This window comes from Pistacia vera, unplaced genomic scaffold (genome assembly GCF_008641045.1).
Source record: "Pistacia vera cultivar Batoury unplaced genomic scaffold, PisVer_v2 Contig517, whole genome shotgun sequence".
Classification (NCBI taxonomy): Eukaryota; Viridiplantae; Streptophyta; class Magnoliopsida; order Sapindales; family Anacardiaceae; genus Pistacia; species Pistacia vera.
Genome location: NW_022196354.1, coordinates 446366 through 461938, shown reverse-complemented (window position 1 = coordinate 461938; position 15573 = coordinate 446366). Strand labels below are relative to the sequence as shown.

General features: G+C 33.9%; 1 protein-coding gene across 1 annotated transcript; it reads right to left on the bottom strand.

The window, feature by feature from the left end:
* Positions 1–8335: 8335 nt before the first annotated feature.
* On the bottom strand, positions 8336–11165 carry LOC116106478. Its single transcript, XM_031392844.1, has 5 exons — positions 10847–11165; positions 10239–10305; positions 9687–9735; positions 8959–9003; positions 8336–8704 (listed from the first exon to the last, which is right to left on the bottom strand). Exons 1-5 carry the CDS (start codon positions 11093–11095, stop codon positions 8638–8640), a joined length of 477 nt encoding a protein of 158 aa, XP_031248704.1. The 5' UTR covers positions 11096–11165; the 3' UTR covers positions 8336–8637.
* Between the last annotated feature and the right edge of the window lie 4408 nt (positions 11166–15573).

Genomic DNA, 15573 nt, shown 5'->3' with positions numbered 1-15573 from the left:
GATTATATCAATTATATTATTTAAACATGTTAATATACATATTTTGTCAACTATATAAAATACTTTGTAATCATTTATCTAATTTTTTTTTTTTTTTATTCTGAAGGTCTCAGGTCTCCCCATAACCGAAGGTATAAGACTAATCTCAATCGGGTCCCTAACCACAAAGTGCTTCCAATGGTGTTTGAACCCTTGACGTTGCGGCTAAAGTTTGCCTCACTTGAAACTCAGTTACCAGCTGAGCCACACAAACTTTTTTCAGTTCTTTATTTATTGAATAATCTCTAACCTCTCTTAACATTTAGGGAAATTTAGTAAAATCCCAAAGGTATTATAAATCATTCATTACCTTCCCTTCCTCGCATTTCATAAACTTATCACCCTTCGTTATGTTGATTTTGACCTTTAGATTTCATGGTCAAGTGGAGATAAATGATCAATTCGTCAAATCTAAATGGAGGCTACTGATGATTTCTCATACCTTGAGGGGTGTTGCTGACATTTTCTGAAACTTTTTTTTTTTTTTTNCAATTCGTCATCATCATCACTATCTGCTATAGCTAGATTCTTTTCCTTTTTAGATTACTGGGTTTAAAGAAGAAGAGAAATAAAAAAAACTCTGGAAAAGCAATGTGAAAATATGGTAACACAATCATGAAGATGAAGGAACAATATCTGATATTGGTCCACTGTCCCGTGATCAATTGCAGCATCACCATGATTGATAATTTCCCAGAAAAAAATTAAAAAAAAAACAATCTGATATGATTGATTTCCAAGAAGACAAATACCATTACATAGTTTTAACTTAAGTCACTTGGTATTATTGATCCATCGTTTTCAAGTTGAGTAAAACTACTATCCACTCGTTTAAAATCCTTGAGAAACTTTATAATAACTTCGCCATCGAAGTTAGGTCCAGCATTGACCAAACTTTATTAAAAGTAAGACACGTATATGACTTGAACTAAGAAGAAATTTGCATGTAAAATCTTGAAAAATGGTTCCTTGTGATGCGAAACATGAAGGAAAACTACGAAACGTTTTACAACAACATTGAAAATGTTTCCATCGTATTACATCAAACCCTTGTTGCAGAAAAAAAAAAAATTACCCACTTGTGTTTTGTATCGTAATCATGTAAAAAGACGGGCCAACTGGAATTGATTGTCAAACTAACAACGTAATAACCTTCATTTATTAAGATATATTTTAATGGTGTTCACAAAAACTGTAAAAATATAATACAATTAATGGTGTGTCTTGGTGAACTGCTTCCCAAAGAGGAGGTCGTTTTCTAATTAATGGACTTGTGAACAAACGACTTTATGATTTTTGGTTGAATTATTGTAGCATTGGAAAGAAAATCTCTCAAACTTAATTATCATGATATGAACTTCAAATTAACCATGAATAATTCATGACAAATTCTGATTTATATTGATTTTGATTGAATACTTATTGAAGAAGAATCATGTGGTTAATATGAGCACATAGATCATAAAAAAATATGAATAGTAAGGGGAGGTTTGTTTTATTTCTTGAGTTTCTGGATTCAAACCTTAATATTCTGCATGTTTGGCTTAATATTTTTATCCATATTCTGGATCCTATTTTCCAAATAATGTTTGGCACATTATTCCAGAAATATTACCCTATTTTTTTAATTACATTTAAACCCCATAAGGTTATTAATTTCACTAACTACCCCCTGAAAAAAAGTTTAAAAATTAACAAAAACACCCCCATCAACCCAACTTGTCAGATTCCTGCAACCACCGTCGGTGATAGCCGGAATCTGTACAACGGCCTAACTTTCGACCAGAAATGGCCGGAAGTTCATCGATGTGGCCTTTTCCGGCCAGATCCACCACGGATCTGGCCGAAAAAGGCCAGATCTGGCCGTCAGCGACGGCCAAACAAATGGCCGTCATTGACGGTCAATGACGGCAAAATCTTGGCCGTCGTTGACCGAAAACAATGTGGCCGTCGCTGACGGCCAAAGATGGCCGTCGTTTGGCCTTTTCCGACCGTCGACGGCCATAACAGACCGTAGATCTGGCCTTTTCCTGCCAGATCCACTATGGATCTGGCCGGAAAAGGCCATAACGACGTGTTACGGCACAGATCCGACCGGTCTGTGCTGTAACGAAAATTTCCAGCCAGATTCCGGCGGTGATGGCCGGAATCTAACACTGCAGGTGGTGGGGGTATTTTTGTCATTTTATATGTTAGGGTCTTTAGTTAAATTAGTAAACCTAAAGGGCTTTTTTACAAATTTTTAAAATTTACCTTGTAATACTCCCCTATCCAATAACCCAATACTATCTCCAAAATCCTATCCAAAATACTAAACCAAATGCACTCATTATTGTTCTATATATTTATAGAGTGTTCAATTGACCCTAGAGATTAGTTTAAGTACGTGATAAATTAACCCAGCACCTTATTACCAAACAAGAAAAAAAGACAAAAATAATGAAGGGAAATTTATATTGCTTTTGATTTCTCTGTCGCAATCACAGTCTTTGTGTCTCCAATTACCCCCTGCACATCTTAATGTAAAGATTCATGGGTCACCACTCACCATAACACTTTCCATTTCTTGGGAATTTAATAAAAAAAAATTCGGTATGTGCATAAGCCAATGCCACGTGTCCTTATATTTTACAATCAAAATTAATTAAGAGAAAAATAGTAAGTGGAGATGATGTTTGTATAATTAATTGGGCCCATAATTTTTTTATCTTTTAGCCTAAAAGATCATGCATGACAAATACATGTATGGCACGTGGCTATGGTTCATTATTGGAGTAGCTTTGCTAACGTATTTACATATAAATTATAAAATTCAATAACCAAATGTAGAAAGAACTGAGGTGGAGATATGGCATTTGATAATTGACTTTCCTAATTTATTAAAGTTTTAAAGCATTTTGTATAAACATTTACCGATCAATATCCTTTAGCTATTTTGTTTGATGGGATTTAAAAAATCACGATTGTCACACATTATCTTATTTTATTTTTAAATAAGTTTAAAAGTACGTTTCACTTGTTAAAGGATATCATTCCGAAAAAAGAGTTAAAAGAGTACCTATTAACTATATTCATTTAAAAAAATGATATATAGGTCGAGTGAGATGACGTAGTTAGGATTTTTAGTTAGTAGGGGTCAAAAAGAGGAATCCGTTATTTTTTTTTTTCCTTTTATTTTTAGGTAATTGAGATATTCGAGTCTACATTAGAGCCTATCTAATTCTCAAGGCCACGAAACGTCTACAAATCCAATGGACGAAGGTAATTATACAAATATGGTATGTACTTCTCTTGCAACTCGAACACAAGACCCTTTAAGTATAGCTAACCTTAGTGACTAAAGAGTTTGTCATTCGACCACAAGAGGAGAGGTGAGGAATCCATTATTTATTGTTACAATTTCAAACCCAATAAAAAACTCATAACTCATGAGATCTCATCAATTAATAAAGATAAAAGAAAAATATTTTTTAAGTAAAATAACAAAAAATGAGCATCAAGAACCTTGTGACCTTCAAAAGAGTAGTATTTCTTGATTAATCCAATCGACCAAAGGAAGAAGAAAATATGAGACGAGAGAAGAGAGAAAATGTGAATAATTGTTAATTAATATAAATTTTTTATGGGGTCAATATAAATTTAAGTGGGGTCAAAATTGTCTATTATTATTAAAAAAAAAAAAAAAAAAACCTATTTTAAATTTTCAATAGTGAACCCATCTGGCCATTTTCAATAAAGTGGTTACGTCCCTGGAGATGAGAGATGACACCCTCTTAAGTTTCACTATATGACGTGGGTAAGGAAAAAATTTAAACCTCACTATTTGAGATGACACTTGAAGAGACGAATCTAAACTCTATTATTTGAGATAGATTAAAAAAATACAAACCCCACTAAATAAAATGATTAGAACAATTTAAGTGGCGAACGTCTCCAAATCCCATTTGTGATTTAGATTGTGGTTCACTGAATTCTGATCTTGGCCCACATATTTATACCCAAATTTAAGACTTGTTTTTGGCGTTTTAAATTGTTGGCGGAGACTTCAGCTCCGGGGGGCCTCAGCAAGCTACTACTTCCAGCAATAGCAGGCTTCGAAAAGAACGTATACAACAAAATATTAAAATTTAATTACCCACCACCTAATGGTCAAACTGGTTTTTAATGGCGGCTTCAATGCCCTGTCTTCATACTTTGGAGAGGTAAAGTTGGTTCCAAGAACGTGTAATTTTAATGGCCTTTCATTATGCTGAACTGGCAAAATTTTATCTGCCTGATTTCAATTCAATATTAGTGGGTTAGTGGGTTTACATTATGATCAAATGCAATTGAAGAAAGATTCATTAAAACCAGAACAGGGAACTGCTAGACATTGGGAAAATTTTGAGAAGGAAAATGCGGCACGGTATTGGCAATTCAGGGGTGGAGAGAAACGTGGTTGTTGTCTTTTGTATTTGTCATATTCAATTATTGTAGTTTGACAAATACTGATCAGGTCCTTTTTGGAGAAAGTTTTGGGCATGCGACACTCACTGACTCAACAGTATAAGAAGCTTTATAATTCCTCAAGAAGCCCCACGGTCTTCCCTTGTTTTGTCATGCATATTTCTCAAATTTTAATTATATTTTATACTGTTTTAGATGTTAACTAGGTAGAAGAATCAATCCATTTGATTTGTGAATTGGTAGATGATCTTTGTTCTTGCTGTTTGGATTTGGGGTTGCGACAAAAAAATTTACAAAAGAAAGTGACCTATGATATGGTAAAACTCTTTTTTTTTTTTTTTTTTAATCAGTGTTTGGACTTACTTACGCATATTTCAATTAGTTCTCGTAGACACTAGTACAACAACCCACGGTCACGATGGCCAACTTAAATCGGATACTCAGACGATCATTTGGCCTACCCACAGATGGGTGACAAAACTCTTCAAACTCAAATACCCGTATGAAAATTCACCAAAATGTATGCCTCATAATAATCAATTCCCCAAAAGGTGAAATATTGAATGATGGTGGACTTCTCAATACTGTAACCCTCCTTGCTTAACTGTATTCATTTCTATGTTTACAATTGAAAACTAAAATTCAAGAAAGGTAGAAGGGAAACTGTAAATGAAGAAATGTATGTGAAGGAATCAATCAATGAATGCCCTCATGATTGCTATCTATTAGAGTTTTGACATATACTATTTGTTTTTTCTTGTGATTGAATTGGTACATTAATTAACCAAAGTGTTGTTGTGGTCCTCCTCCCTCCTTCATCATTTGAAGGGAAAAGATATGAGAATGTCATCTACATCTTCATCATGAAAAGGTATATACCATATGATAGGATAAACCAATTTGTGTTTGTGCTATGATTCATCAACTCCACTACAATCCACTTATCTTTTACGTCTCTCCAACGGTAATACTACACTCACAAACCTATCTTATTAACTTCTCTTATAAACGTTACATGACAGCTCGTAATTAGTCAGTTTGCAATGAGTTTTGTTTGCCCAACAATGAGTCATACCTAACCAATTACGAGCTGTCACGTCGGTTTGTAGAAAAAATTAGTGAAAGGGTTTGTCAATCTATCTTTAATACTTTATCGCTCTCCAACAACACCAAAAAAAAAAAAAAAAAAAGAATCACAAAAACCCACTTGGTAGAAACAAAATACCTTTGATTAAATCATAATCAGTTTTGATCTAAGTAAGATAAATATAATTAGGCATGTGGTAGGTTCTTATTAATGACTCACCCTTGGGTAGTTAAAGTGGCAGGATGGGCTTTAGAATGCATGGTTAAGACGTACGGTCTCAGGTTTGAATCTCTTTAACTCTCAAGATTTAAGTATGTGATAATAAAGGTATGCACGAGTTGATCTAGACAGCTTGTTTAACAAATAAAAAAAAAGGTTCCGTTACTTCAATTATTATAATAAAAATATAGCATATGAAGATGAATTTATAAGAGATTGGGAATCCAATAATAATAATTTTTTTTTTTTTGTATTTATTAATTTGTATGTTATGGTTGTACTATATTCACATTTATCAAAATATGGGACCATTGCTAGGGTATCTCCACTAACCAAGGTACATTAATTTTATTTTATTTTTATTATTGGTTGTTGCGTTACGAACTTTATTTGAGTCACGACAATGAGTTTAATGATCAAATTGTGCTACAGTACTACTGGTTTTTTTTAAATATATTATCCAGTTTAATCAATCAACTGCTTTTGACTTTTGATCAGCAGTGTGTGTAATGCTTTCTAAAACTACAAGTGTAAGGAGCAGCATGGATTGGTTCAAACAAATACCCACTTGATTAAATTATGCTTTTTATGTGACTTTAATTCAAGTTTAAATTAATACAATGACATTTAGCCACAAGAGCTTTTACTCGGTCAGTAAAATACATATAAATTGGTCCGGACACTTTCGATCATAAAAATAAAAAATAAAAATTCAAGTCTAAATCAACAAACTCTACGCGAAATATGTATAAAATTTAGGTTGCAACCCAGTTAACAATGTTGTAATGGGATGAGTCCAGTTTTGCTTCAAATACTGTCAAAGCCCAGCCCGGCTCATTGGCTTGTTATGGCCTTTCTAGTTTCTACTGTAAAAAGTAAAAACTACGGCAAACTTCAATAACGGGGTTTCAGCATATCCTCATGTCTCTTAGTGCTTAATCCATGAAACACCAATTCCAGTTGGCCTTTGAATTTTTTACAGCAACTTCACAAGATAATTTCTATATTCATATAGCAATACGTGGTTTAAGATTTTGCAGATGATGTAAATCTGCTTTGGCAACAGAAAAAAAGTTAATTAACAAACAGCGTATTGTAAATTTGAGGGCCAAGAATAATTGAGCAGGCTAGAAGGAGATCTTCACATGGTGGATGTGGATGATGTGCAGATTCCAGAAGACGGCCAGCAGCATCGCTAAAGCATTTGCATATGAACAATGGAGGTACCAGTAAGCTACATTCCTGTATCAGAGAAACCAATTATACCAGTCCTATATTTGACAAAGTAAAAAAACATTCTTACTCCTCATTACATTAGTTAATGAAAGTTATAATTTTTTTATGATCTAAACTTTTAGTTTAGCTACTGTGAAATTTTTTAACATTACAATAAAACTTGTAATTACTTCTATTCCTTCTTAAAGGTTTGTGTCAACATCAAGCGCCTAACGTTGTGCAAGGTTTTCATAGTATGGTCTATACTTCGTGGCGATCTGTTGCAGTTACGGAGAAGTCGCTCCGTTTGTTTAGTTTTTTTTGGATAACATTATATTCTGAAAAGGATTTTTAGAAAATATGATAGGATTCTTAGAATATTTTTAATACATTTTTTTAAAAAAATTAGATTATTTTTAACTCTTTAAATTTGTTAATTTAACTAAACACCCCCACAACAAAAGTTTATAAATTAACAAAAGCACCCCTACTCATCCAACTATTGCTGGCAATCGACCATCATCGTTGAACAGTGGCCGAAAGCCGTCAGGATGGTGCATGACCGGCTGGATCTAGTCGATCGTGTGCCGATTTGACCTTTTGTGGCCAGATCTAAGACCCTGAATCTGATTATTGACAACCATATTTGGTCGTCATCAATGACTAGATCTTTGGCCTTAGATTTAGCCAAAAACGAACAGATTGACGCACAACTGGCCATATTCAACCAGTTGTGCATCATTAAGGCGTCGACGGCCAGCAGTGGCAACGATGGAGGCTATTGGCAGGTGATAGTGGTTTGGGTGAGTGATGGTATTTTTGTTAATTTTAAAACTTCTATTGAGAAAAATAATTATTAATGTTTTGAATTGAATAAAATAAGATTGGATTTAAAAAAATATTAAAACAAATTCATTTTTAGTTTTTAGGATAGGATAGGATAGTGGAAAAATAGTGTCAAACATTGGGCTACATTTTTGGATAGTCTTACTCCATGGCTGATGCTACCAGCTGAAAAGGCCAGTACTCGTCGTCTACGAGGTTTTTTCAGTTTCTCAGATGATGTGACTTGCCAATTTACCTAAACAGAATCAGAAGTTAACAAGAGCTGAAAGATGCTCTCTGGTTGGAAATCCAATAGCACAAATAAATAACTAAATTAAGCCAACTGTGGAAACACTCGAGTTTTGATTCCAACACTATCATAGCCATCAGCCAATCTTTGCGTTTACTTATAGATAAGCTCGTGGGCTTCTGCTTTTAATTTGTACATCATTTCTAAGTGCTTAATCCATGAAAAACCAATTCCAGTTGCTCCATTTAAAGGGCATTAAGAAGACAATTAGAGTGAGAACAATGGTTTCGCAAAAACTCAAGAAAGCCAAGTTAAATATAGAAGAAAAAGGAGCATGTTTGTGTTTCAAGTCTGTACTAGGATTCAGCACTCCTCAAACGCTTTCCGGACTCAGCAAACACTTAACAATGTTCATAAATCACAATGTTTCACTGCATTGTCAAAGTGGCTATGACAGCACAACTTTTAACACAAAACCAATTCTAGATAAATACCAAGAAAATTAAAAACAATACTTCATGCTATTGATGTAACCAATTGGGTGAGCAGGTCAACCTCATGGAAAACGGACGAGCCTGTTTACAGCTGTGTCTAGAGCATCTACATTCCTCCTCAGCATTTTTCTTCACTACAATTAAGGAACCAAAATGCCAGCATAAGCAAATATAGTATGTGACCAATATTCTAAATTCTATAGAAACATTGAGACACAGGTTTCTGGGTGGTGTTTATGAACAACTAATATAGACCACTTTGGCATATTCCACATGAGGGGAAAGCAGGATAAGTCCATGGGTCCTTCATTAGCAGTTCCAAGTGGTAGGAAAAGAGCCAACCAATGTAAAACAACACCACAAAAACCAATTATGAAGGATACAGTTGTGCAGCTAGACTGTCAACGCCTTTCATTTCCTCATTTAATCTGAAAATGAACATGGGTCAGACCGTATTCAACATGCAAAAAGTATATCCTTATATGTAAGCATGAATGTCGATGTTGTATTTCCACTCCAAGCTAGCAATAGAAGTGTCAAAGGTCTCTGAGACCCTAGTTACTAACTACAAAGCATCCCAGTTTTCATCTGAATGTCAATTGTCAGCAGCTTTTCTTTCCTACAACAGTCAGGCTTTCCATTCTTACAGCAACTTCACAAAATAATTTCTTATTCAGATAGCAATACGTGGTTTGAAATTTTGCACATAATCTAAATCTGCAAAATTGCAAATTTTCATTGACACGAGAAAAAGTTAATTAAACAAACAGCATATTGTGAATTTAAGGACCAAGATTAATTGAGCAGGCTAAAAGGGAATCTACATCTGGTGCCAGAATCAATGGAAGTGTCTCTAAAACCATGTCCCAATTCAGATCAAAACGAAGCCGTAAAAGTACAAGATGTTGCTCGTATTTAGAGCAAAAGTTCAGTCCATAATTGATTGAGAGAAATAAACTCAAATACAACTTCAAAATTTATGACTCAAAACCTAGTTTTGAACCTTTTGGATCAAAATTTCAATATATCTCCAACATTTTTAAATTACAAGAACTAATTTTCATCCTCACTTGTTAATCTAAAGACTTAAAAAGTTGAGAATGAAAGATACCTGAGACATGAATTTATATATCGGTTGCCCTTTGTTGCTGCATCGAGTACTGCAAAACAAGAGGATGAAATGAAGGGAGCAATTGATATCAGAATAATCATTAAAATGAGATCTATGATACTTCTAATGACTTTAACAAAATGCAAATAAACATAAACCGGGGAAGCCTTAGTGGCGCTGACAAATTGTGCTTTGTACAACATATTTACAGAAACGAAGTATTTTTCCATATTCACAAATGTTTTGGCAATTGAAGCGAGAGAGAATAAGTGATGGGCCTTTAGCCCTAAAATAGAAGAAAGAGTGGGGTTTGAGGAGTTATCCATGCTGAGATTAAAACAAAATCTCAGAAAAAATTCCTCTAGAAAGTGATCATAGGCCTTGTTTCAAACTTGTGCCCGAAATCTTTTTCTTGTTATCCCATCTGACATCTATCATATTCTACAACAACTTAAATCGAATAACACTAATCCTAAAAAACCATGCTACTTTGAATCTTTCCCACAAATAAATACTATTGCATTAAATTTTTAACCAAAATCATTCATTTACCTGATTCCTGGAGACGGCCTGCAGCATCACTAAAGCATTGCATATGATCTACAGAGGTATCGGTAACCTACAACAATCAGTTTCGTCTATCAGACAAGCCAATTATACCAGTCCTATATCTGACAAAGAGAAAAAATCTATCTCATCATTAAACTTAGTTAATAAAAGAAAGAAACTTTTTATGATAACTTTTACTTCAGCTCGTGTGAAATTTTTTAATAGTTCAAAACATTACATACAAGTCAAAGTTACATTCTTCTCATTTTCCCAAGTACTACTCGCCAAAAAAAAAAATAAATAAATAAATTAAATGGTTCCAGAGCTTTGATTTTGTTCCGTTTCCTTTACAATTTTGACGGCAAACAAACAGAACCTAAAACAGCAAAGATCACATAGCAATTTAAATAATACTGAATTACTATAATTATTAATTCTCAGAAGACCCTAAAAATAAACATAGCTAATTCTAAGAATTTAACTAAAAAGAATTAAACACCATATAAATTAAGAAATATCATTTCATGTTCTTACTAATTGTATTGTGAAACAAAAAGACAGTAAAACAACCTTTTTGTTAACCAAAAAAAAAAAAAAAAAAGCTGACTGACCTCGGAGAGTGCCAAGCGGAGAGAAGCGAAGAGAGAAGAGAAGCTCTCAGCAATGGCCACGGAGTCTCTCTCCACCACCTCGAGAGCTTTCACGATGTCGTTTCGGTTTAAGGACGGTTTCGATCCGCCGTCTCCAGGGGAATCTTGTGTAGAGTCGGGACACGTGGACGTTGGATCTACGTTTGGTCCCAATACTGGGGCTTCTGGATACTGAGGTTCTTGTTGCTGTCGCTGCTGCCGCTGATCCATTTCGCGCGAATTGGTGGCGTAGTCAGTGGGTTTATTTTAATTTAATAATAATAAGAAGAAGCAGCTTAAAAAATAAGTAAATGGCGGTTATAAATAGAGAAATATTTGTTATATCAAATTCATTTATTATTAACTTTTCAATATCTTAATTTAAGTAAATAATTTATTATAATATTGGTGGATTTTTAAATAATCAGTAGCAAATAATTCAGTTGTAGAACGTGACGACATAAGCAAAAGTCGGGGTACTTTATAGAACTAGTGAATTTCTGGTTTTCAAGGTCGATTTGAGAAGTAATACTTGGACAGAGATGAAGAATTTGGGGAATAGAGCTGTGGTTGTGGGTTATAATTCTTCCTTTTCTGTTGAAGCAATGCTCTGCAAATCTAATTGCATTTACTTTACTGATGATTGGTGGGATACTTATATTGGTCGCACCTCCCATGGAAGAGAAGGAAAGGATATGGGAATTTATAACCTCCAAGATGGAAGCATTGAGCCACATTTTAGGGGCGACTCATATAGCTTTATTTAGAAAAAGTGTATCCTATTACAAATCAAATTCCTTATATATTAAAACATCTCTATAGTTATAATGATGAGACTAATTAATTTTATTACTATGAGGAGGTTATAATTTAATAAAAGTGTAGTTAAAAAAAAAAAATTCATAATTCATGTTTTAGTAGCGCAATATTAGAATTTCAATTCATGTTTTAATAATATTAGGGTTTCAATTCAGCGCTTCAATTGTCTACTTTTGAAATAGATAAATGTAGATGCAAAAAATCTACCGTCATGAAAATAGGGTCTGATCTCGTGAGGTTGAGGCCACTGACAATCTGCTAAACCTGCACACATGAAAGGGCAAGCGTGAAGGTTCTAGAAAACACCAGGGTGGTGTTTGCCGTAAGCACTCTAACGCTCAAGTCAGTAAGGCTGAAAAAGATTATTTGATAAGAATTAAGGAGATGAAGAATTACCAAGAGTCTTGTCAGAAGCTAGGACTACAGCGGAGGGCGGAGGCGTCGGGTCTTAGGAGCAAGAACTTTATGAGCAAATAGATGGTTTTGAATAGTCTAGATTGACTATGGGAGAGATTGCCCCTTAATGAGAGGGCAATCCTCTGTTTTTATAGTGAACCAAAGGGGTTGGAATCCTAGTATGACATTGAGTCCTCTTTTTTGGGAGATAATCCCTATCAAGAAATAAATACGATTTTTTGACCTTATTAGATTAAGTTCTATAGTTTAAATAAGATTTGGAATCTTAGTAGGACACTAAGTCCTATTTTGGGAGATAATCCTTATCATGAAAGAGATATGATTTCTTGACCTTATCAGATTAAGTTTAATAGTTTAAATAAGATTTGGAATCTTAGTAGGACACTAAGTCCTATTTTGGGAGATAATCCTTATCATGAAAGAGATATGATTTATTGACCTTATCAGATCAAGTTTAATAGTTTGAGTAAGATTTGAAATCTTAGTAGAAGAGGAAATAGAATGAGATTTTGATTTACTATTTATAGACTGTTGCAAGCTAATGGGCTGAAACCCAGTTTAGCTTAACTTATAGGATAGCCCAACTCATAGAGTGGGTAGTTCGCAAGGTGATTTTAAGCATAGGCCCAATCAGGATTAGGTTGAGGCCTTGGGCCGTGGCATGTTTATTTCGTTATTGGGCCTCGTCAAGCCCAAGATGATTTTTGACCCTAACAATAGAAGATCGTGTTTTGAAACCAATAAAGATAACTATCATTAATGAATTGTAAATGCAGTTGCTGCATAATAGCTTATGTGAAACCAGAGACAATTGTCAATTGTTTTAAGTATTACAAAATTATGACCTCCGATGTCGATAAATTGCAAGTTACAACTGAAATGAATGAGGGGAATCAAAGAGTCATTGTAGAATTAAGTGATCAGATTCGACAACTTCACTATACTAATCTAATGAATATTAATGTCTTCCTTAATCATCCAAATGAGTAACAAGTCATTTAACAAAAGAAGAAATTATTTCTACAATTAAACAAGAAGATAAAGGAAACAATTATGAGAATGATAGTACGGAAATACAAGAAGTTGTATGTCAAGAAACTCTAAACATGTTTGAGAAGCTATAAATGTTTTGACTTTAATAAGAAAATATTATGCTAGCGAGTAATGTACCCGCAAGTTCAAAGATGTAATAACAACTCTAAAGTATAAATTATTGTCCCAAACAATTTCAGATAAATATTTTATTTCATCTTAAGCCTTTAATGTAATATACCATATTTTTTTTTTTTTTTTGGTAATATACAGATAATTATTATTATGTGGAGGCAACTTTCCTTAAGACGGGAATTAGAAAAATTATAACTTATTACAATGTGGAGTTTGTTCTTATTTATAATTATCCCAAATTAGGAATATAATTTTTTATGACTATATAGAGTTTATTCCTATATAGAGTATCACTATAGAGAGGTTTTACAGTATTAGTATGGATTTTATCAAGTATGGTTCAAATATACAATACACTTGACTTATTTAGGTCCTCTTGTTTAATCAATGTGTTACAACTTTCATCTAAAAGTGTCAACAATATAGGCGACTAATATGATATATTATGACTTTTATTTTCATTTGTTTTGTTTTTATCATATGCTTTTCTATTTTTGAATTTCGATTTCTAAACCTACTTATATAGGTTTCATTTAGTTCATTATTTGATGATTTTTAGAATAGTATTTTGAAAAAAGTAAAATTGTGTTATCTTTACGAGAAATGTAGGCTTCTTGTTGTATTTTTGGAAATACTACTTTTAGTATTCCAAAAAAAGTTAAACAGTAAAATACCCAAAAACTCTGATTTTTTAGAATACTACTCTCAATATTATTCAACTTTTTTTAAACCCTCTAAATTTGTTAATTTAATTAAATACCCCTAAATATTTTTTTTAAAATTGCAAAAACACCCCAACAATCCACATTAACCAAATTCTGGCCACCACCGCCGGAAAATGGCCGAAAACTGGTAGGATAGCGCACTACCGGCTAAATCTGGCAGTAGTGCGCCGATCTAGCCTTTTTCGGTCAAATCTAAGGCCAAAGATCTGGCCGTAACCAGTCGGTAACGACGGCCAACAAACGGTCGTCGTTGACCATCAACGACGACCGTTTGTTGGCCGTCGTTGACGAGCAAATACGGCCAGATCTGGCCGGCAAAGGCCAAATCTATGGCATCTGGCCATCAATGGCCAGATATAGCCATAGATTTGGCCTTTGCCGGCCAGATCTAGTCGTAGATCTGGCCTTTACCGACCAGATCCACCGTGGATCTGGCCAGAAAAGGCCATATCGACGCACGACCGGCAAGATCTAGCCGGTCATGTGTCGATACGGCGAATCTGGCCACCCTCTGGCGGTGGTGGCCGGCTGTCCATATTTGAGGGTAGGTTGGGGGTATTTTTGTTAACTTTTAATGTTTTATTTTAGGGGGTATTTTGTAAATAAACAAACATATGAGGTATTTTATTAATTTGTAAATCCTACATCGTAATACCTGCCCAATTCAACTTTTTTTTAACTTTTTTCAAAAAACTTTTCCCAAAAACACAAAATTGTGAACCAAATGGAGCTGTAATTATTAATGTTTTTTGAGATGAATAAAGTAGAATAGGATTTGAGAATATTGAAACAAATGCATTTTTGGGTTTTCAGGATATAATAGTAGAATAGAATAAGGATATAATATTGAACCAAATGAAGCCTAGCTTTTCTATTCTTTTGCATTTAGAAGGGCATATAAATAAATATATATTGAGAAGCAATGTAAAATAAATAAATTATATAATTTGATAATCTAATAAATCAAAAAATCAGACAATAAATCCCTATGGATTGAAGCCAGAAATTCCACAAAAAAACCATATTTTGGGTGAGCCCCAAGAAAATCAACTTTTAATTGGGAGCAAAAATAAGTTCATCTCAATTTTTTGTTTTTATAATCCAAATTTGGAACATTCTTCCAATAAACATTACATGTCAAATGGGGTGATTTCCTGTACCAAAGTTGTTAGGCCCATTTGAGTTAGGGTAAGGCCCATTTAAGCTTGTTCCACGTGCAAAGTGCTAAGAAAGATCCTAGAAATTACACCTGAACAATTTTAAGAGTTGATTATGAACTATTGTTCTTGTAGTAGCATACAAAGACTTAAAGTCAATGAGACAATGAGAGTTTACAATGATTCGGATGCTTAAAACGAATCCTACATCCACTGTTTTTTTTATATGAGTGAGTTATTGGTTATTAGCCAAGTTTACAAGAGGTCACAAACTGCAATATGAATTACAGGTGCTTGATGTTCTAAGTGTTCTTAGAGAATATCAAGGTAGTCACTTTCTCGTAGGGTGTCTTTGCTATTTTCTTTGTTGAATTCAGAGTGTCTGATCTATATCTTGTGAGGATGAGTTGCCTATTTATACCTG

Bases quoted from the DNA above. Each gene is read 5' to 3' on its own strand.
- LOC116106478 (XM_031392844.1), bottom strand. From the start codon at position 11,095: ATGGATCAGCGGCAGCAGCGACAGCAACAAGAACCTCAGTATCCAGAA. The intron at 9,736-10,238 runs GTAAATGAATGA...CTTGTTTTGCAG, and splicing joins AGGCCGTCTCCAGGAATCAG to TACTCGATGCAGCAACAAAG. The intron at 8,705-8,958 runs GTATCCTTCATA...ATTGTAGTGAAG, and splicing joins GACAGTCTAGCTGCACAACT to AAAAATGCTGAGGAGGAATG.